General features: G+C 40.3%; 1 protein-coding gene across 1 annotated transcript in view; it reads left to right on the plus strand.

Annotated features, from left to right (window-relative positions):
• Window positions 1-526: 526 nt before the first annotated feature.
• The window catches only part of Hhla1 (HHLA1 neighbor of OC90), a 33183-nt gene continuing 10688 nt past the window's right edge, over window positions 527-23021 (plus strand). The window contains exons 1-12 of the mRNA XM_075963608.1: window positions 527-605; window positions 1594-1653; window positions 3905-3961; window positions 4676-4735; window positions 5495-5575; window positions 10408-10491; window positions 10585-10668; window positions 16815-16898; window positions 17572-17628; window positions 17729-17815; window positions 20130-20361; window positions 22724-22977. Coding sequence (XP_075819723.1) covers window positions 527-605; window positions 1594-1653; window positions 3905-3961; window positions 4676-4735; window positions 5495-5575; window positions 10408-10491; window positions 10585-10668; window positions 16815-16898; window positions 17572-17628; window positions 17729-17815; window positions 20130-20361; window positions 22724-22977 — 1219 coding nt within the window. The remainder of the gene's footprint in view (window positions 606-1593; window positions 1654-3904; window positions 3962-4675; window positions 4736-5494; window positions 5576-10407; window positions 10492-10584; window positions 10669-16814; window positions 16899-17571; window positions 17629-17728; window positions 17816-20129; window positions 20362-22723; window positions 22978-23021) is intronic.

A 23021-nucleotide genomic window follows, 5' to 3' on the forward strand; every position in this document is an offset into this window, starting at 1 on the left:
TTTCTCATCTCAGAAACTGTGTGAATGCCCCTTTGAATATACGTGCAAACCTTACCCATACTACCACATGCCCTTCAGTCACAGAGAGGCATGATTCAGACACAGACTCTAACTATAAACAAGCCTATCCCTTCCACCCAAGCACACAAATGGTGGTACCTAACCCACCAGCTCTCCCCTCCCACTACGACCACAGCTAAGCAGTCCACAGCTAGCAGGTTACTAGGTAGAAAGCTACATGATGGTAGAGAGTCCACTAATTGCAGTTCTTTAGTAACTTTGTGGGCTAGAGCTCCCTCTCCATAATCAAACATGGAGATTAATTTTAAAAAGAGCTTTGTTTCAAATTTAAGCAAAAGAAACCATGGTGTCCATTTGTTATCTCTGCACAAACTGACATGATTTTTGATGAGATGATGTGCTAGTGACTTCCCCAGCGCTGTTCACAGAGCAGATTCTATATCAGAGCGCTAACTATAGGTGCTAACTATAGGTGTTTTGCTATAGGTGGAGAGAGCTTCCCAGCATGCTGAGCTTCCTGCTGCATTGCCCTCCAGTGAGACTGTGCATGGGCCTCGCCTGTATCCTCTCTCTCTGGAATACAGGTGGGCCGTTCACTCCCGAGTGTCTGTTTTTTTGTGTGTTGTACAAAGCTATTACTGTGCTTGAAGAATCCCAGCAATATTTTAATGCAAAATCTTAAGCACTTTGATCAAAACACTTGGATCAAACATCAAAATACACAATCATGTACTCGAGTGTCATAGAAGGCTCTATTCCTCTAGCATCCTGTTCACATCACCATCCTTTGTTTGCTCTCCCACCAAGGAAATCTTCTGAATTAGCTCATTAATTCTCCTTTTGTTCCATTCTCTACCTGTCAGCCCATGTGATCGATCTTTATATATATAGATGATTACATCACTTGATTGTATTCCTCCATGATTCCCACCCTTATTCCCCACAAAGTCAGGGATGACTTACTGTGCTTGGATATCATTCCACGTCCTTTATGTGGTCCATATGACCTTGCTCACTTTGTCTTCACCAACTCCCATAAATGCCCACCTCCTTCTTTCTCTAGGTTCCAACACCTTGACCTTTGAGTCAGCTCTATAGAGAAACACTCATGGATAATGTCAACTGGGGCACATGTTATTCTCTGTATGTGGAACAGCTCTCAGCCACTTAGGTCCTACCCAGATACTGTTCAGCCTCAGATTTCAGTTCACCATGCCCTCCCAGGGCACACTTCCATGTGACTGAGATGTGATCAGGCTCCCTGTCATCTGCATTCACATTTATAATTATTACCCTTTTTACTGTTGAGTTCCTTTCTCTCCAACACACACAGTAGCTAACAAATTCTCATGCTGAGTAACAGTCTCAATCGTATTTATCTTTGGTAAATATGCGATGACTAACGATTAAATGAACAAAACACAAGGGAGATCTTGAATAAATCATATCACAGTTCTAGAGAGCAGTTCTCTCATATGGAGAAATATTTAACTCAGACTAAGTCCTATGTGATGTTGTGTCGACATTGTCACTTCTCTGGTGAAAACTTTTTTTTTAACTTTTTAATTTTAGCATCTGGTCTCAAAGGAGAAGGCAAGAAAGATAAGGGAATGTCTCTCCTACCTACAACAGGTAAATGGGGAGTTGTGCCTCCCAGTTCACTCACCTCTAGCAGATTCCCGGAGCTCTCTGGGTCTTTTCATCTGGGGATCTTACTAACTGCACACACAGTGGTATTCCGTCCGAGGATAAGAGGTTATAATGGAAGTATTGTTGTTGGCCATCATCACCTTTGAAATAGCTCGCTCACCTCTACTTTTCCTGGTTTTCCTGCTATGAAATTGGACTACCTATGAAACGTGCCTTGCAAACCACCCCACAGAGCAGCCCAAGATGCACATCCGTTCCGAATGTAAAAGATAAGCAAGATAACTTCTTTAATAATTGTTTGGGCTTTTATCGAGAATGGCAGTTTCTCTTTATTTTCTAAATTTTACTTTTAGGGAGAGTAATCCAATGCTTCAGAAGGCAAATGGTAGAAAATGTGCACGCGGTTAAAATGCTTCCTCAAGAAACCTCTTCTCTTTCTCCAAAGCCACCAGCTGTACCAATATATTGTGTATGAACGTGATAAATCCTCACAAATACTCATTCTGCTTGAGCCTCTAATTTTCTCCCTTTTAGTTGAGATTAATTCCAACATCAAAGGAAATCAGAAGTAATAAAAGGTAATAGCATAATAGGTGTTGTCTTCTTCCAGGCAATTCAGCTGGTCTCTGCTTCAGCCAGCGAGGTGGGCTTGTTGGAAAATGTCTCTCAGTAGCCTTTACTGTTATGTTGTCCTGGAGAGGAAGGAACCTAGCGAATCTGGACAGTTAAAGGGAATTCTTAATGCTGTTCTGAATTCTTTATTTTCTGCCTTAATGAACTTGTCTGCAGGACAGAATGCTTTATTCTAGGAGAAGACTGCTACCTAACAGTGGAGTGGGAGTTAGGAGAAGGAGGTGTGGGTGTGAATATACATTATATGCATGTACGAAACCCTCAAAGAATTAATAAAATGTTATATTAAATTATCAACAAGCACAATATCAAAAAGAAGGAAAGAAAGAGGGAGGAAGATAGGGAAGGAAGGAAAGAAGGAAGGTAGGAAAGGAGGGAGGTAGATGATGTTTGGTCAGAGATTTTTCTCAAGTAAAAATTTATGTAGAGGAGGCTTTGGGAGCATTGTGGAAGATCGGGCAGAAAGAAAGTCAGAGCGGGGCAATGAGGATGGCCATGAAATGCTGTTTTATGGGTATGATGTGTCTGTGCACTCATGAACTAACATCCGTTGCTTTTGCCTTCATTGGGCTCACACCGGACTAAGCCAATAAACATTCAGTTATAGCTGGGAGAGGGGCTCATGGGGCCTGACCAGGATAGCTGCAATGACTTAGGTAACACCATCACATCCTAACTTACCTTTGTGCCTGCCTGGTCACTTAACCTTCTAGACGTAGAGCCTTTGCTTTGGCAACCTTTCTTGGATTGTCCATGACCTGGACCATAGTTCACACATTATGTAGTGCCTGGAAAAGAATGCTGAGCTTTGCAAAAAAAGCAGGTGTTACTAGGCTGCCCCCAAATGCCTCACTAATACAATCCTTCCCTTGAACACTGATGAAACCAATTATGTATTTATCTTTTAAATCCCTGTGCCTGGGTTTGGTGTCCAAGAGACTTTTCAGAAGCATGAGCCTGCTCTTGGTTTGGGCATTAATGAAAGGACTAAAAGATTTAATTGGGTTAATCAGCAGCATGTTTATCAATAACTATCTCACATGAATCATTTTATAACTAATGGCAGTCGAGTCCTGCTGGAAGATAGGAAGTCCTTCTCTTTGATGATGTAGCCAGTGGAAGTTGACCATGTTCTGTGATGTACTGTCTGGCCCTGATTAAGCCAAGGGGAACACAAAACAAAATAAAAAGATGTGAAAGACTTGGCAACCAGCATAAGAGGAAGGAGGAGGAGGAGGATTAGAGAGATTGAAGTACGAGTGTGACCAGGACATACACACATGTGTGAAACTGTCACAGAATAAACTTTTAAAATACAGTAAAGGAATTGATCTCATATTGTATCTTTTTACTATAATGAAATCTGAATCAAGATGAAAATCATCCCAAAGTTGTCCTAACAAAGATCTCATCTGCCTGCGTTTTGGTTTTACGTTGAATTCTGTCTGCTATGGAACTTGGTTCCATCACATAAATTCTCAGGGTCTTTGTCTCTCCATCCTTCAAAGGTGTGATGGACAAGATGATCTTTAAGGATGTTACATACTGTGTGAGAAGGTGTCCTCGGGCACTATGTCACTAATGGAAGCTTCTGTTTCAGAGTCTGGAAACTTGGGTCTCAGGAAGGAGAAACATGGATCCTTCCTTTACACAGCAGGTACAGAGGCCAGCCCTAGTGGCGACCAACTCAGGAATGGTGGGCACGTTTTCAGATTCTCTACCGTCATTCTTCTGCATATATATGTAATTTACATGAAGAGTCATCTCTGCAACAGTGATAGCAACATGCGTATGTGATTATCCATCCTCTAGTTCAAAGTGACTAGTCCTCCGGGTCAGCCACTGCCTCAAAGAGGCCTTTCCCTCCCCTCTGGCCTGGTTAGTACCCTAGTAGAGGTGTTCATAACACTTACTGTCATTGTTCATAAGTCTCCTGCTTCCAAAGTCAGAGTCAAAAAGCTTCATGAAGCCAGAAATTCATAGGTAGCTGGCCTGATGTTTGTGAAATCCATTGCACTGCAGCTCTAGGAAGTGAGTTCTCAGCCATTTGCCCCACAGCTTGGTGTGCAATGTCAGGCCAGTTTCTCTCTTTTCCGAAGCCCAGTTTCCTGATTCAGTTAATGAGCTAGGTAGATTAGACACTCGGCATTGTGAGTATTTATGAGTATATGGTTCTCTAGACCATAGCCAGTCAGAAGACTAGAACTGAAACTGAATTACCAGTAAGTGAAGGAAGACCTAGGCTCTTCCTTTCTCAGGGTCTCTCAATGTCCTTATTCTGTTGAGCCTGAGAATCAACCAAGCCTTCTTTATACCTCTGGGACTGGGAACAGAGACTTCCATTGTGTCACAAAAGGTTTTCCTTTTCCAGAGTCTGCCTTCAAAGGAAATGAGAAGCTGGTAAAGGGGGTACAGGTTCTTGCAACCACTGGTAAGTCTTCCGCTGACCTTGCCAGGCTATGGGAATCTAGACTGCTAAGCATTTTTTTCCCACTTCTGTAAAAGAACTCCCAACCAATGCAGCAGGGGTAACACCATCTCAGCATGAGGTAAACATTGGAAACAATGTTTTTAGTACTATAAAGAAGACCATCAACCACTCTGTCAGCCTCCTCAACTAATGTTTCTAGGTACTCAAGTAACACCTGGGAGGTGGGAAATCTTTTAACTGGTAGCCTTTCCCATATAGCTGTATACACCAATTCCTGGGGGACTTAATTGTTCCGTACTGATGTCTGGGTTCTATTAAATATGCATTTTTGAGGATGAAACCCATACATTGAAATTGTGGAAAATTTACTAATATTTTATTAGATGCCAGTACCCTACCAGGCTTGGGTCCATGTATGAACCAGAACACAATTTCCAAAATCAGAGGTGCTGAGAACTCTCAGGATGGCCTTGGGCCTCCCACTATGAATGAGAAGTAGTCTGTCAATTCCTGGTCTCTCCAAACGCAGAGATAAAACAGTCACTGGAAGCAAGTGCTATGTGAGTAACAGTACATGTCACTGACTGTCACCTACTGAGCTCCTGGCATGAGTTGCTGCTTACCTCTGAGCCCCTTGTGTCTGGCACTTGGTCTGTGTTCAGCATGTGCCTAAAGAAGTTCTGATCCAATTTTGGAAATGAGAAACTGTTTCTGCAGCTGAGAAAAATCCCACCAGAGATATTTTTGATTCTCTTCCAGAACTCCCAGCAAGGTCAGTTGATCTGTCTGCGTTCAACCTGACAGAGCTCGTGAATGGGATGCTCAGTAGAGCTTTAAAAGGTAACCGCTCATTTCAGTACCATCTGGACCAGAGCTTCTTTCTTATTGGTTTATTTTCTAGTCTGCCTGTAATTTGGCATGACACATCCTACTGCTGTATCTCAGTGTCTCTGTGTTCAAAATAGAGAGCATGTTGTCCCATTTGATGACACAATGAACCCATGATGACAACAAACACATCAACATAAAGCAGGAGGTCTGAGGGCATTCTGAAATCAAACTGCAGAGCCAGCATAATAAATGTGCAGAGCTGTCATTTGCAGTCACAAGCTTTTCTAAGAAAGAACATTTATTAAGTTATATACCCTAATATATATTGTTTTAAGACAAAAGGAGTTCTGAAGTTTACATTATTGCCCTAATTAGCCTTCTGAATATATTTTTTTTTAGCTTCTAGTAAAATAACTTGCAGAAAGAAGGCATTTACTGATTGGTAATCCATGAATTTATTTTTAACAAGAATTGAAAGAATCTTTTATATTCTGATTTACTATTACTTGGCAAATGTTTTTGAACCACCTACCACAGATAGTCTCTATCCTACATTTTGAAGGTAAGGCAAAAAACAAACCCTGGGCATCTATATTTTAGTGAAGGGAGAAGAAAAAGAATGCAATAAACAGAATTCTTAAGCAATAAAGAGAATACATAGGCAATGAATACTGGGCAGAATAAAAGACCATAGAATGCCAGTTCAACATTGAAGGCTATGTGAATAGCATTACCTAGGTCTGCACATTATGTACAAGTAAAAGTAACTTGGGGGGCACTTATTAAAACAATACAGAATTCTGGATACCATATTCCCAGGCCTCTACAACCATGAGGTTATCAGTAGCTCTTATTTTCATAGTTCTAAGTATATGAAAATCTGTTGCAACAACTTGGAGAAATTGCTACACCCAAGATATTCAGAGTTTGCTGGAGTTTTCAGGAAAACCAGATAGTTCAATGGCTGCTACTGTTATAGTAGGTTTTATGTGGTTTACATTTATCTTTTTTATTTACTTTTCAAAATTAAAACATAATTATATTACATTATCCCCCCATCCTTTTCCTCTCTCCAATCCTTCTAATGCAAATCCTACTACCCTTTCTCAGATTGACATTCTCTCTTTCTTTAATTGCTATTAGATATATATGTATATATTCCCTAAATATGTAAATACCGCTGCTCAGCCCATATTATGTTACTTATATGGATGTGATTTCAGGGTTTGCCATTTGGTGTTAGAAAACCAATTTGAGGACTCTTCCCTGGGGAAGACTATTTCTCCTACTGTCAGCATTCCTTGTTTGCCTGTAGATTCCTAATTCATGTTATCATGTTTATTGGGGGTATTCCTTGTTCACGTCTTGTTTAGAAAGCCACATTGATAAGACTTCATGGGTACAGTTTCTTTGACAGTTCTAGGAGATAACATCTCACAGCAAACTTCCTGGTTTCCTGCCTCTTACAATCTTTCCACCACTTCTTCCCCTACAATCCCTGAGTCTGTGTTCTGTATTTATCTATATTTATCCGTTGGGGTTGAGAACCACGTAGTCACTTGTTCTCTACATTTTGATTAGTTGTGGTTTTCTGTAATGATTTCTGTCTGTTACAAGAAGACATTTCTTAGATGAGGAGTAAGAGCTATACTTACCTGTGGGTATAAGGATAAATGTTCATAATATAGTTTACTATACTAGCTCAGTAAAGTGGTGGTTTCTAGGTTCTTTTTCAAGATCTGTAACAGTCCTAGTCCTGTGTTTCCAGTACCAGGTGTGATTTCCTTCTTGTTGGGCAGGTCTTGTATCTAATTAGAGAACTGTTAGTTACCACCAAGTTATGCATACTACTTTTGTACTTTTGAGGATACTGTGCCCTGCTGGTTATTGTTTTTGTTCACACTCAGTTTTTCTTTATTGGATGCCATGCCACTTTCTGCTGAGTCTGCATAATCTCTCACATAAAATATGGCACAAGCTTCAAAACAATGTACCCTCCAAAACGGTGTCTGTATGCTGTGCTTCCTGCATTAAAACCCTTGCCCTTTTGGCATTACCTGCTTGTGTTCTAAAAAATACAGTCTGGTTTCTTCTAAAAAAAATAGCATATTGGTATTTATTTTTATCATTCATTTGCTGTATTTCTATGCTATTTTCTTACAAAATACTGGTTTTTTTTCTTCTTCACTTTTTTCTTTCCTTTTCTTTTTAGATTTTTCAATACAAAGTTTTTCTATGTAGTAGCCCTCGCTGTCCTGGAACTTACTTTGTAGACCAGGATGGCCTCAAACTCACATAGATCTACCTGCCTCTGCCTCTCAAGTGCTATAACTAACTAATGAATGGCATGCGCCACCAGGCCCAGCTTCTTCTTCACTTTTTCTCATTTTCTTTTATGTTTCTTTTTTCTCATTTTTATTAATGATTTTAGATATTACATACAATAATGTTTATAACATTTTATTCAAACATTTAATTAAAATATAATTATATTACTTCCTCCTTTCCTTTTCTCCCTCCAATTCATGTCTTTCTCTCACTCTCTCTCAAAGTGAATATCTTTTTTTCTTTGATTCTTATATTACAGATAGATAGATACATAGACACGTAAATGATAGAAAACCTGCTGAGTCAATGTGTTGTAACTTGCGTGTACATGATTTCAGATTTGATAACCAGTTAGGAGCCTCATCCCTTAGGTTAATTCTCCCTCTCTCAGGAGTCATTAGTTCCTATAGTTCTTTGTCTAGGAGTAGAGCCCCATGAGGTCTCTCCTTTCCTTCTTAGCATGTCTATTAATATTGTAATTGTTCTGGTCCTTTTGAGGTGGCCATATTGTTGCTATTGGAAGTATAGCTTTACTGTCATATCTAGGAGAAGCATTCTCACTGCAGACTTCCTGGTCCCCTGCTCTTACAATCTTTTTACCTCCTCTCCTGCAATGTTCCCTGGGCCTTAGACACAGGAGTTTTGTTGCAGATGTATCCATTGGTTCTAGGTTTCATTCAACAGATAGTCCTCCTTAGAAAGTTCATTTACAATTTTCTCCTTTTCCTCCAGTAAGAAAATGGCTTATATTTGTTGAGAATTGTTATTATTGTTATCAATTATTTTGTTGATCTTAGCCATTCTGACTGTAATGAAATGAAATCTCAAAGTTGTTTCGGTTACACTTTCATAAATGCTAACGATGATGAACACTTTTGAGTTATTTACTGGACATTTTTATTTCTTCTATTGGAACTCTCTATTCAGATCCACAGTCCATTGTCTAATTGAGTTATTTACTTTCTTAATTCTTTGATTTTTAAAAAAAATTCTTTATATATTCTCAATATCAGTTCTTTGTAATATACACAGCTAACAAAGATTTTCCCATCTGCATGTTTTTTCTTCACTTGATTGATTGTTTCCTTAGCTGTCCAGAGCTTTATAGTTTTATGATGTACCAGTTGTCAATTGTGTCTTTGATTACTGTACAAATCGAGTCCTATTCAAAAATGTCCTTTCTACATCTGTATCTTGTAGAGCACTGGCTATATTTTCTTCTAACAATTTTAATGTTTTAGGTTTCAAATTGAAATCTTTACTCCACTTGGAGTTAATTTTTATATAAGATGACAGGTAAGGGTCTAATTTTATTCTTTTCATGTGGACATCTTGGATTTCAGCACCACTTGTTGAGAATACTATCTTTTCTCTGATGTATGTTTTTAGTATCTTTGCCAAATATCATATAGTAACTAATTTTATTTCAACTTGATGCAAGCAAGGGTCATTTTGGAAAAGTAAACCTCAGATGAGATAATGCCTCCAGTATTCTTGATTGATGATTGATGTGGGTGAGTCTAGTTCCTTGTAGGTGGTGCCAACTCTGGTCTAGTGACCCTGTGTGCTATACAAAAGCAGACTCAGAAAGCTATGAGTGAGAAAGCCAGTAAGCAGTACTCTTCCATGGCCTCTGCTTCTGTTTCTTTTTAAATATATATATATATATATATATATATATATATATATATATATATATAATTTTTTTTATTCCTGAAAAGAAACGTCAAGTAATTTCTTTTAAAATTTCTGTGGGGGGGGGCTGGAGAGATGGCTCAGAGGTTAAGAGCACTGGCTGCTCTTCCAGAGGTACTGAGTTCAATTCCCAGCAACCACATGGGGGCTCACAACCATCCGTAATGAGATCTGGCACCCTCTTCTGGTGTGCAGACTGTATACATAATAAATAAATAAATCTTAAAAAAAAAATTCTGTGGGGACTGCAGAGATAGCTCAGCAGCCAAGAGCACTAGTTGTTTGTTCTTCCAAAGGTACTGAGTTCAATTCCCAGCAACCGTGTGGTGGCTCATAGTCATCTGTAATGAGATCTGGTGCCCTCTTCTGGTCTGCTTCTGTTTCTTCCCCCAGGCTATTGCCCTGATTTCTTGCTCTGACTTATTGGGATGATGGACTACATGTTACCACCTGTAGAATGAAATAAACTCTTTCCAAGTTGATTTTGGTCATGCTATTTGTTAACAGCAAAAGAAATCCTAACTAAGACATATCATGTCACTATGGTTGCATGTACTCTTGTTTGGGTACTGGTCTAGATGTCTGTTTATGACGTTTTCATATAAATACATCCTATACCTTGCTCATATTTACTGTCCCTCACAATACTCTTCTGTTTTCTTTCCATGACAAAGTCTTACTATATAGCTCTGACTGTCACAAACACAGAATCCTCCTCCCTCTGCCTCCCAGAGCTGAGATCACAGGCATTGCTAGTATTGATTTATTTAAGGCTATATCAGCAAGCATTTGAGCTTCTTTCTCTCCCTCTTCAACAGACAGCAAGCAGTTCTTCTCCTTGCTTAGCATCACTTCTTATAGCTCATTTGCCTTTCACAAGGTTTCTGTGGCCATCTACAACAGTAAGTGATAACGGTTCTCCTGCAGTGATGTGGGTGGGGGGCTCAGGGCCAGCCAAAGTGTCTAGGTACTGAGAAAATGTTTTCTTTTCACAGTTTCTAACCCAAAGACGGTTGACCCAGCCAAATTCCCTACCAGGTACTGCTACTGTTTGAACAATAGAACCAATGACTTATCAGGTAGGTAAAACATGCCATACCCTTATAGCTTTTCCAATTTTGATTGTGCCATTTTAGGAGTATATATTTTAACATTTTACTTATTCTATGTGTCTTTCATATCATGTCTCCATGTCATGCCTCCTGATCTCACCTATGTCCCTCCCCAGCCCCAAAATAAAACAAAATAAAATTTAAGAGAAGAAGAGGGGTAGGAAAAAGGGGAGAAACTTGCCATGGAAGCTGCAGTGTGGTACAGTGTCATGCAGTAAGCCCCTTTATGCGTAGATTTTTACATGCAGGTGTTCATTCCAAAGAAGCATTAGCAGGTCTGAGGTCTCTGGTCTCTGCCACACAATTGATACTGAGTCCCCACTGGGACTCATCTTGGACATCCTGTTGTAGCCCTGTGTCATGGAGATCTTACAGTCCTGGGTTGGAAGGACTGATACCTCTTTCCTACTGCTATGTTCCAGGAGGTTACAGATGGGTGGATGTTGGGGTGAGCCAACACATAACTCTGGTTCTGAGCCTGGGTAGTTGCAGGATTGGTCAACCTGCCAGCTCTCCCTGTCTTCACCACCAGAATGAGCTTGCCAGCATTGCCCTAACTAATTTACCCCTTGTGAAGAGCAAGGGTGGAGCCATTTCTCCTGATTTTATGCCCTCAATGTTAGTTCTTCCACACCTATACCTTCAGGGCCAGCACTACTGTGTTGCCCAGGTGAGGAGTAGAGGCTGCTCTCTCCAGGGCTGCAGCTGATGAGGGGCAGGGCCAGCTCTCCCATCTGCCTCCGGCATTGATGTGGGGTAGGGATCTCTTTCCTCTGCCCATGCTGCCACATGGCAGATGAGTAGTGGGGACAGCTCTCCCGTGTTCCCAATCTTGGCTAACTCACATTTCTACCAACAGGATCATCTCCACTGTTTTGCACAGGTGAGATGCAGGGTCCACTTTCCTGCGTGCTGCAGCTGGTGGTGGGCAGGGACAGCTCTTGTGACCTCAGAACCAGCTCTCTCACCTTCCCCAGGCATTAATGCGGGGTTATCACCCTCCCACCCATGATGCAATGAGACAGAGGAGAAATGGAGATAGCTCTTCCATGCTGACAACTTCGGGGCTGGCTCACCCACATCTCTGCCAACAGGGCTGGCTCTATTGTACTGACCAGGAGAGGTGTAGGACCTGCTAAAGGAGTACTTTTTTCCTCATAGTAAGATAACATAGTGATATTTACGACACTTAATGATGTGCACACTTCCTTGTCTGTTTTTACTATAGAGAAATCTCTGTTATGCATAAATGAGTATTTGTTACCATTGTTTATATTGCAAAACCATGGGAAAAGGTGAATATTTGCCACCAGGAACTACTGAAAAGTAGCCACATATAGTGCACAAATGAGTAGGTGTGTGTCCTGAAGACTGAAACAATGTTCCCAAGGATTTCAGATAGGAAAAGACATTTAAAGTAGTATACAGCATACTGTGTTATCAATGATAAAATATGTACATATTCGGACACTAGAAAGGCTATTCCTTCTGAAAGATGATTGGAGTGTTTTGGGAATGGAAGAGTATTCCTTAACATGGCTTTGCAATATTTGGAATGTATTACTTTTATAATCCAAAAGTACTGCATGTTTGTTAAGTTTTAAAAAAAAATCTTGAAAAATAGAAGTGAGGATTTCTCTCTTACCATTACCTCACTCAAGCAACAATTCTTTATTGAGAAACTGCTATTACCTAAGTGCTCTTCCTGGCCTAAGCAGAGAGGGCCCATTCTGTTCTAGTGGAACACAGAGTTTAGGAACAGAAAGGAAATGAAGGCACTGTGTATACCTGGCGATCGGTAGACCATAAGGACAATAACTCAGGAACTTAGTGCTATAATGTAATTCTCCTATGCAGAGGAATAATGGCAAGGTTTATATCATATCTATAAAAGGAGTCCTCTGGCTACTTGTTATAATAGAGATTGCAAAAAAACAAAGGATTTCCTTTCCTATTTCCATTTTCTACTTAACTTTTAAATATATTTTTATATTAGTAAGTTTGGGAAATATTTAAAATAGCTATGCCATCTGTAAATATAGAGACCCAAGTTCCTTCTAACTTGTTGCTCCACATTCTGTAAGGCATTGCCTTTGTTCTCAGGATGCAAGTTAGTTTACCACCACACTCCAACTATAACACAGAAGTGTAAGGAAAGGCATACTCACTTGCTATACACTTACAGTGCAAAAACCATCCATATTCCATTGTGCAGAATTTAGTGCTATGGCCTCACCCCTGCAACGAAGGCTTGAAGATGTAATTGTGATATTAAAAAAATAAACAAGCAAACGACAACAAAACTTGCCCCCCCCAAAAAAAATTACATTTTCTGACTAAAGTATTTTTTTTACTTAATTTAATTTAGTTTATTTAGTTAGTTAGTTTTGGTTTTACAAGACAGGGTTTTGCTATACTTTTGGAGCCTGTCCAGGAAGTAGTTCTTATAGACCAGGCTAGCCTCTAACTCACAGAGATCCACCTGCCTCTGCCTCCCAAGTGCTAGGATTAAAGGCGTGCGCCACCACTACTATTTAGGGTTTCTTTCAATGCTCTGATCCTCCATCAGATGTACAGTTGGTAAGGATTATTTTACAATGTGTCTTAAAATCCACTCAATTGCAGTCTATATAGAAATATTTCCAGTCCTTCAAATGTATACAGGGCCATAGGCAGAGACTGCTTGTTTATTTCCCGGATGTCCAGACCTGAATAATAACACAAAAACTATATTAATTACAACTCTGTTTGGCCAATAGCTTATGCATATTTCTAGCTAACTCTTACATTTTAAATTAACTGATTTCTATTGTTTTATATTTTACCATGAGGCTCATGGTTTACTGGTAAGGTTCTGGGGTGTCTGTCTCCTTCGGCAGCTATATGACATGGACTCCAATTACTTCAACTCTATATCCCTGTTCAGACTTCCTGCCTGACTTTACTAAACCATTGTCTAAAACAGCTTCTTTAATAGCCATTGGTAATAAAACATGTTCATAACATACAAAAGGGAATTTTACATCATCTTTTCTTTTCTATTTAAATAAAAAAAGGTTTTAACTTTAACATAGTAAAATTACATATAACAAAACAGGTATCAAGCAAAAATTACAGTTACAAAATTTATATCTACTTTATTTTTATCATAACTATGGAAAACTAGAACTATAACTCTATTCAACTCCATCAAAGACCCCAGAAAAATATATTACCTAAGTAAACAGAAAGTGCATTGTAAGCGATTTCCAAAACTCTAGAATAAACAGAGATATCTCACTGTTTGGACAGTCACCCAAAGTTCTTCTGTGACATTGGGGCATACATCTTCAGCCTACAGGCCCATAGTATCAGGCAAACTTTTCTATGAAGCAGGAAATTTGAAAGACTGTTTTGCCTCTATTGGCAGTTTGTCAGTCACTTTTTTCTGTGTCCTGCAGAAAGTCTGGCAGACTCTTTCATGAAGCTGGAACACAGAAAGACTGTCTAACCTTTAGGCAAGTTCATCAGTCATTTTTCTGTGGGTTCTGCATGTCCAGTTCATACAGCATACCCTCAAGCAGTCCAGGCAAGAGCAGTTTCTTGCCCAAATGACCAACATTCTCCACAAGGAGCCTCTTCGATGCACATCATCCTCTTGAAGTAGATTGGTGCTGCCATGAGCAGATGTATCTCATTGTTGAGAAAAGACTAAGTTTCTAAATATTTAAATGTCATAGTCTGTTAGTCTTTGAAAGGTTTGAAAAATGCCTATCCATCTGAAATATATCTCCGTACATATATCTCTTCGACAGCACCAGTGTCTCTCTATATCTCTGTTTAGATTTCCCACCTGGCTTAACTCTACTAAACCATTGACTGAAACAACTTCTTAATAACCAATGGTAATAAAGCATATTCATAGCATACAAAGGGGAATCCCACATCACAGGGCGATGGCTTATTTACCTGTCTCCTAATCCTGACAAACTTTACTATTATAAATAGGGCTGCGATGAGCACCTGTGCAGAATTGCTTGAAGCACTAACCCAATTATCTCTCTAGGATAGAGCCCTTGAAATGGAATTGTTGACTGACAGGGAAATAAATCTTGTTGTGATTCAATTTGCTAAAACTTCTAGAAATCTTTCAGGCATCTACATTCTTTTCAACAATGCTCAGAGAAATGTTTGTACCATAGCCTTATTCACACTAAATATTAAAAGACAGCCTTAATTGGGTAGACGTAAAAATTGTTCCTGTACTTCTATTTACATATAAAGGGACTTAGACATGATTACTCTCTAAGCATTGATAGTAAATTGGTAAATTAAATTTCTGTAGGAACAAAGAATATCTTCAAAAGAATAATAATTGAACTTCTTTCAAGCCCGGTGAAAGAGTTGTAAACATAGTTTCAAAGAGGAAGTAGGCAGAAGACCCTGAATAACAGGTTGTATGAGTGGTGGTGGGAATCTTGGAATCAAAGGACTTTTGGCTCAAGTCAAACTCAACTCAAATGAAAGATCTGTAATATAGCATAGGACTCAGAGCAGGTACCACCATTTTTGTTAAGTCTTTGGCAGAACCAGGACCCATCCTTGGCATCTGGATCCAGATCCCTGTTTCTGTGCAATGAAAATCATAATTCTAACTGCATTTTATCACTCAGCTTGTGAATCTTCCTTTTCCAATAACTTTAAAGTATGTTTAAATGTACATTTACATTTATTTATTGGAAGGGGCACATACATACAGCAGTGTGCCGTAGCATACATGTGGAGGCCAGAAAACAACTTTCAGGAATAGGTTCTTTTTTCCCATCATGTGGGTCTTGGACATCAAGCACATGTTAGCGGATTTGGTGACAAATGCATTTACATGCTGAACCGTGTAACTGAGTCCCCTTAAATTTTAACTTCCGCTATATATATCAGGCATCTGGCACACTGTAGACACTATGGATATGTATTAGAGAAGTAAATTAATGAAGGAGAGTTTTGAGATGTAGCAGGAAATAGTTGAATGCATAATGAGATAGTACACACCATCGGGCCCTACAATATAACACAGAAATAAAGAGGCCCACGGTCACCAGCCTTCTGCAGTGACTTAGTGGTGTCAACCCCTGAAGAAGTATACAACATGGCCATTCCCCAGCCAGAGTAACCATGTGACCACACAAACATGTGATGTCACATTGTAGCTCAGGCTCACAGACAGCATTGCCCACCTCCTGCTAGTGTTGATCTGCTAAGCCAACTACTGATTGGCCAAGGGTATTAGTCTACATCTACAGTGTATGTGTTTTCAAGTCTGGTTGCTCTTGCAAGAAACTCACAATCCTCATGCTGAGTAAAAAAAAAAAAAAAGTCTGTATCAGGCATGATAGGAAATTATCCAGTGGGCTCTAGGAGCTTCCTGTATAGAAATCACTGAGGTTTGTACAACAATGTGCCTCTTCAGAGGGGACCAAAAACTTCTGGGTCCTGAACAGCCATGAGTCAGAGGAGGAGAATGTGGCAGACTCATCTTTAGGTTTGAAAAAGGAAACTTTACTGGTTAGAGGTGTTCACCGTGCTGGTTGTGGATTCCATTCAAATCTTGCTAAGAGAGAGTGTTCCACAGTTCTTCAAGCTAAAGTGTTATAAAAAGTATCTTAGACTTCCTTCCATGCTCTAAATAAAGTGGACAAAAGGAGACATTCCTGACGATTTTTCATAAAGATCTTATTTATTTTGATGTCTGTATTTAACAACCCACCATTAAATATGACTGCATTTTCAAATTCCAACTTTATGGAAAGTGACCTTACATGTCTTTGGACCTGATTCCTTTTGAATAGGTTTGACAGTCTACTATAGTTAAATGAAGCAATGAAGATCTTTGGTAGCTCTTGGGTATTAACAGAGAAAGAGTTAGATTTTAAAACTGGACCCTAAAATTTTTTGCTTGAATTTACTTTTACTGTTTTTTGAATTAGCATTTTTTCCTGTGTGAGAATACCAATAGTCTTTAACAGATTAACTTAAATTTTACTTGCAAAGTCTACTCTGGATAAAAAGAAGAATCCAAATGCTTGCCCTGTGTCTTTGCATCCGAATTCAGGGAGCTTCTTGAATTTGTCTTGCAGATTTCACAGCTTTGCTGGTGGACATCCTTGGGAATTCTACCAGCTACCTCACTGAGATTTTTAAGTCAACCTCCATCCTTTCGGGTGTGTATCTTGCAGGTTCCCGGCAGGTTTGCACCCTGGCACTCCTCAAGGACTATAGCCAAGCCTGATAGGTTTCCACATCCCAGACCCTATCATGGGTCAGGCTGCAGGAACCTTTAGGTGTGGTTTGGTTTCTAACACCAGTCTTTGATGAATCCATCATTCAAACAGGGTTCTTCCTAGATCCCTTAAAATTGAAGGACAAATATGACAATCAACATAGGGAGTGGACTCTAGCAGTGGCTGTAACTTCCCCTCCCCCTTTAAAGACAAAAAGATAGATTCAGGGAAGGTAACTATTTTCTTCAAAGTGCAAAGGGTCAAACATTTTGTCGAGTGAATAATGGCTTAGATGAGTGTGATTGCTGCAGCTTCCCTGGTTGCTGCTCTCAGCGGGAGGGGGGGGCGATCTTCTGTCAGCATGGTACAGACATTCGATGAGACATTCAACAACATACCACTTCTGAATTCCTAAGCCCACTTGTCCCTAGGGATGCTCTGTTAAAGGCCTACAGACACGTGCTTACATCTTCCATAGAGGATGGTGATGAAGGTTCAATGAGAAAGAATGCATGACATGCTGAGTGGGGGACCAGGCAGACAGAAACAGCATTGTAGCCTTAGAGCTGGCCCTAGAAACTGTAACCTGGTTATGTGCCCGTTTGTCTTACAGTGAGTCAAACCAATGCATCCGACTGTGTCTTGATCTGTGTGATGGCGGGGAAGTCAGGTGAGCAGCAGTGACCCGGAAACTCTCTGGCTGAGCATTGAGCTTCACACTCCAGGAGTCAAATCCAAGCGTCCTTCTCCATGGTGTAACTCTTTTTCAGGAAGGGCTCTCTCTGACTTCTGGGAGATGGTGGAAAAATCACCTGTTATCAACTACACATTTACCAGTGGTGTTTCCAAAGCTTTGGGTAAGTATAAACTATTATAGAGGCCAGAGCACCCCCAACCCCACATTACTCAGATCCACTAGTGAAGCGATGTTGCCTTCAGGAATTTTATTCAATTAGATGATGCTAAAATCAGAGGATTTTTCTCTTTGATTTAAAAATGGATTTCTGGGGTATTTGAGGGGAAAATATTGGCCTCAGTGGATCTTCCTCTCATTGACAACAAACACCTGGGGCTAAGTAGCTGCTGTCTCCTTTCTCCCCAATGAGGAATACCTGCCTCTTTACTCCCACAATCCTCTCTTCACCCTATTGCATTACACATTGTTTCCTATGCTCTTGTAGCTATTGGCAATTTGATCTTTATTCTAGAGTCATTGATCTCTGTAATTCCCAGGCCCTTCCCATCCATCACTTTCAACAACTACCTATCTGTCTCCTGTAACACCAGGAGCCGTTTTGGAACCACTGTTATCTCTTTCTTCCCCACACTTAGTGTCTGGACTCTGGCTCCACCTATAAGACCAACTGATGCGTGTGTCTGTGCCAAGTCCTCATCATCTACCAGAACAACCTATGACCAAGTGTGTTTTGTCACACTCCTGTGTTCCTTTAAATTATCCACCCATAATAGCCATAAGAGCAATGGTGCTCAGATATGAATTGGATTATATCCCTTACCTGAAAGAACTCAACAGTCAGCAGTAGAGGTTCCGGAGTGATTAGAGAGAACACATTTCTTCATATATTTGTTATTTCTCCATGATTCTTTGCTATGTTCAATTTGAAATCAAATATTTAACACCATTCTGTGCAAATTTGTTCATTCTGTCATCTCCAAGTAGAGGTTCTCTTCCACTTAGCTGTGTTTCACAGCTCTGAAGGTGCTTCGTTTTCCACTCCAGATGCTATAATCTCGTGTCCTAAAGATATGCAACCCAAATCCATCTTCTGTGGTTCAACCCAGTATCTGTATATCATCCAGACTCTATGTTACTCTAGGTTATATCCAGTGACATTTATATGTGTATCTCCTCAGTGAATGGACCTTGAAAGCAGACAACCTCCTGTGGTCCCACCATCTGCCTTATGCCTCAGTGTTTCACATGGCATCTGTATACAGTTAGCTTTACATCAGCATCTCCACAGTGAACTGATAAACACAGTCAATGATGTTCCAATTTCACTGTGGTGGGTTTCTTTGATATGTGATAATCTAAGGCATGTCTAGGTCATGCTGTGGAAGAAAACTCACTTTGTAAGGACAGGGCCACTTGGTGAAATGAATTAGCCATGCAACAAGTCACCTTCTCCTGCTTGCTTCTGAGTACAGAGCTGAGGATTAAGTCAATCTCATCCTCCCACCCCCAATCTCAATCAGGTCTCTCTTTAGTGCTCTTTCAGTAAAAACAAATGCTCAAAGAGAGAAAAAATACTTAATTTTGGCACTATTCTTGACATACCTGATAGTCACTTTCCTGTCCAGGTGACAACTGGGCTGAAAGGATCCAGCCCATGTCTGACTCTTAGGATCAAGGCTTAGGTGGCATGAGGTGTTTGAGGCCTAGATGTGAAATAGGGTAGAAGAAAGGAGGATTTGGGGTCATCTCCTGCAATTGCCTAGGTAAGTCTCTCTATGCAGTACCTGTCAAAGGGCAATTAGTAAACAAAATCCAAGGCAAACTGAAGATCAGACCTTGTCCATCCAGAAGGAGGAACACTATAGGCTAGGATGTACATCTTACTTACCTTATAGCCACACTGCTCAGCCTAGCTTTATCTTAGTCTTCCCAAGAGAGAGCATTAGCCAACTTAACATTTGTGCCTCTTTCTCCTATTCCTTGTAGAATGAACAGGTGCATTAGAGAGATTTCTCTCAAAAAAAAAAAAAACCCTGCAAGTCTGTCTTGCTGAGGGTCAGACTTTTAAGTAGTTTCTTCTGCAAAGCCCTGCTTTTCTTGATGCTACCTCAGTCTCCATGTACTCACAAGGCAGATAGCATGAGCCTCTTGAAAAGACAAGTACCAGAGTTCTGGAACAGCTGAGGGGCTTCAAAGTCACAAAGGGACTCTGACGAACCAAACCCCCAGGTCTCATCAAGAGAGACAGTCAAAGTCTGGCACTTTAGCTCTGACCACTTTGCATCTCATCACAGTGGTTTATCATACTTCTGTGGAGTAAGGAGAACATCCTTTAGCGACGTTTGATACTGTACCCAGTAATATAAAATCTGCAGTCTATAGAGTTGCTGCTTAATTGTCTTTTGGTGACTCAACAGTTCTACCTGCCCAGAGTGGCAAACAAATTAAAGCTGCCATTGGCTGTTTCCTCTGAGGTGTAACTACCGGTGGAATAGCCAGGACTCCAAGGGTCACCACCCAAAGCCGGCAGTCACCATCAAGGTCATATCCTGCACACTGGAGCACACAGTGGGTATCGCATCGGAAGACCTTCCCCTGGACAAAGACAAGTACTCCTTCGGAGAAAGAGGTGACAGAAACCAAAGAAATGTTTCCAGAGCTGCCTGTTGGGACCGTTGCCACTCAGAGCAGTGCCACTTACACACGGTCAACCTCAGGTGAGATGGCTTCTCTGTTTCCCCTCTCCTCTGCTCTGGCTCCCTTCTGACTCCTCTAATCTCACAAACATAACTGAAATGCTTCCATATGACTCTTCCCACCACCTTAGTGTAAACAGTGTTCAGAAAGGTCAGCCAAGGGTGGGAAATCGCACTGGTGATATAGACTTCTAGAATTTGTGTTAACAAGAGCTCCATATTGAAACAAGCAGTCTTCAGAAGGCTCAGAAAATAATACCAAGAGTTCTCCGATACCTTTAACCCAGCCTCCCCGACTTACAATATCTTACATAATGATAGTATTTACTGGAATAAGACATGTTTATTTCAACAAAGTAGGCTGATGTCTTTCTTTGGAAATTCACAGAAAATGGTTAGGTTGGCATTTCATGGTATAGATTGGTTAATCTGCTGCACCTGGCTGGATATTGATATCAAAAATCTGTTAGTGACTCCACCTTAGCATAAAATGTTGTCAGCAGTGTCCGGTCAAGAATTTTCCCCATCAATCCTATTACATTTTGTGAAATATCAACAGTATGGTCACCAAACACAAAAGGAACAAAGACCTGCTCTCTCCTATCTGGAGTGATCTCTTTCAGTGATCACTATCCTAACAACTGATTGAAGTCTTTAATTAACTCACTCATCAAAAAACACCATTGCTTCCTGCCAGTAGAGTGTTTGAAAATGGCTCTTAAAATTTCCTGTCTGCTCACAGACAGGAAGGAGACACACTACAGTCATGATCCAGCTTACATTGAGCTCTTTCGTGCTTGAGCCCAACTAAGGCATCCTACTCAGCACAGCAGCAAGGATGAAAAGGAGGCAGGCAGGCTACACAAAGGGTGTGTCTTGACAATGGAGAGGTATAACATTCAACTCCAGCAACTTTAAAAGGTTAATATAGTGACTTACATCATGAAAACTACCCAAAATTGTAAGATATTTCGGTATAACATGAAAATAGATGATTGCTAGAGGCAAAAAAAAAAGCACCTGGCCATGGTCCTCAAAGGAAAACACCAATTGATATAAGAAAAATCACAGAGCCTTAGTGAGAACAAAAAACATTAAAATCCATGAGAGGACAACTCGCGTTCTAGATGAGATGTTTGAATACTTTTAAGGAGGCAATTGTTTTCCACTTAACTCCCAACTGTGAAATTATCTACTGGTATTAGTTTTATAAACTTTGAGAGGAAAGATTTTTAACTTTCTCCCATGGGAACAAATATGTGACACTAACATTTAAAAAAAAATAATTAGGGAATATTTACCTTCACTAAGGAAAGCTCTGTGAGTTATTGTTATTATAATTATTCCCAATTTAATATCAAGGCTAAAAAGAAGGACTGTGGATGTATCTCAATGGCAATCACTGGCTTGGTGTATTAGCAGCTTTCTTTGTTGTTATGACTAAGTACAAGAAGCAATGGAAGGGAGGGAGAGCACTGTTTGGTGTATGGTCCAAAGAGATACATTCTACCATAGAGGAAGAGGCAAGGTGGCAGAAGCAGGAGTCAGTTGCCTAAGATCTACAGTCAGGTAGCAGCTAAGGTTCCATAACCTTCTAAAGTAGTACTATCAGCTGGGGAGCAACTGTTCAAGCACATTTAAAACAATAACAGCATGTGCAAAATTTTGAATTCCATCTCCAACACTGCAAACGAGAACACACAATCAGCAGAAGTAAAATGTGTTAAGTAACATGCTTCACAGTATGAAGAAAACAAGGGCAACCAATGCCTCCAGGTCTCTGAGCCTCAAACAATCTTCTCAGCCTATCACGTGATTAGAAATACATCTCTTACGTTTGAGACAGGGTCACGTTATCCTCAAGCACATATTCTAGCTTTTTGAGAGTCCACAGGGTTTAGAGAAGATGTTTTGTTTTTCTTTTGTTCAAAGATTAATTTGTTTTTATGTTATGTGTATGCATGAGTGCTTGTGTCCTGCAGGTATGTATGTGTATCTCATGCATGCAGTGCCTGCAGAGGCCAGAAGAGGGCTTCTGATTCCCAGGAGCTGGAGATATAGATGATTCTGAGCCACCATGTGGTTCTGGGAACAAATCCTGGGTCTTCTGCAAAACCAGCAAGTGCTCTTAACCAGCAGTCCATCTCTCCAGCCCAGATTTTTCTTTTGGTTTGCTGCCAAGGAAAACAAAATTCAGTTTAATCTACTTATTCCAGTCCACAGTAAAATATAAGCATCTGAATTGTCTGTGTTTTATATAGACAGATTGCAATTGCCCTTCGAGAGAATTTTATATCTGCAGTCTTATACATGATCAAAGAGATCAAGAACAGCAATCCTAATGATTGTCACTTTCAACATACAGCTATGAGGAACATGACCAGAACACCATGGGTGACAAGCAGACGGACATGGGATCCTACAGAATCAGTGTCTGTGTCCCAGACTATGAATGATAGCACATCTAAAGGGCCACCATGGGCAAAAGGGCCATTCTGGGCAAGCCTTCCCTCCACATCAGCCTCTCCTGCAGATACCCAGCATCCCAGGAGCACAAGGAGCCTGTTGCATCCTTCTGGGCTACTGCCCACACTCAGCAAACTAGTGCAGCCCAGCAGAGCCTCAGGTGAGAGACAACATTCACCTCCTTAACAATTATGATTGAAAATG

The sequence above is a fragment of the Microtus pennsylvanicus genome, chromosome 2 (assembly GCF_037038515.1).
Source record: "Microtus pennsylvanicus isolate mMicPen1 chromosome 2, mMicPen1.hap1, whole genome shotgun sequence".
In the NCBI taxonomy this organism is placed as follows: domain Eukaryota; kingdom Metazoa; phylum Chordata; class Mammalia; order Rodentia; family Cricetidae; genus Microtus; species Microtus pennsylvanicus.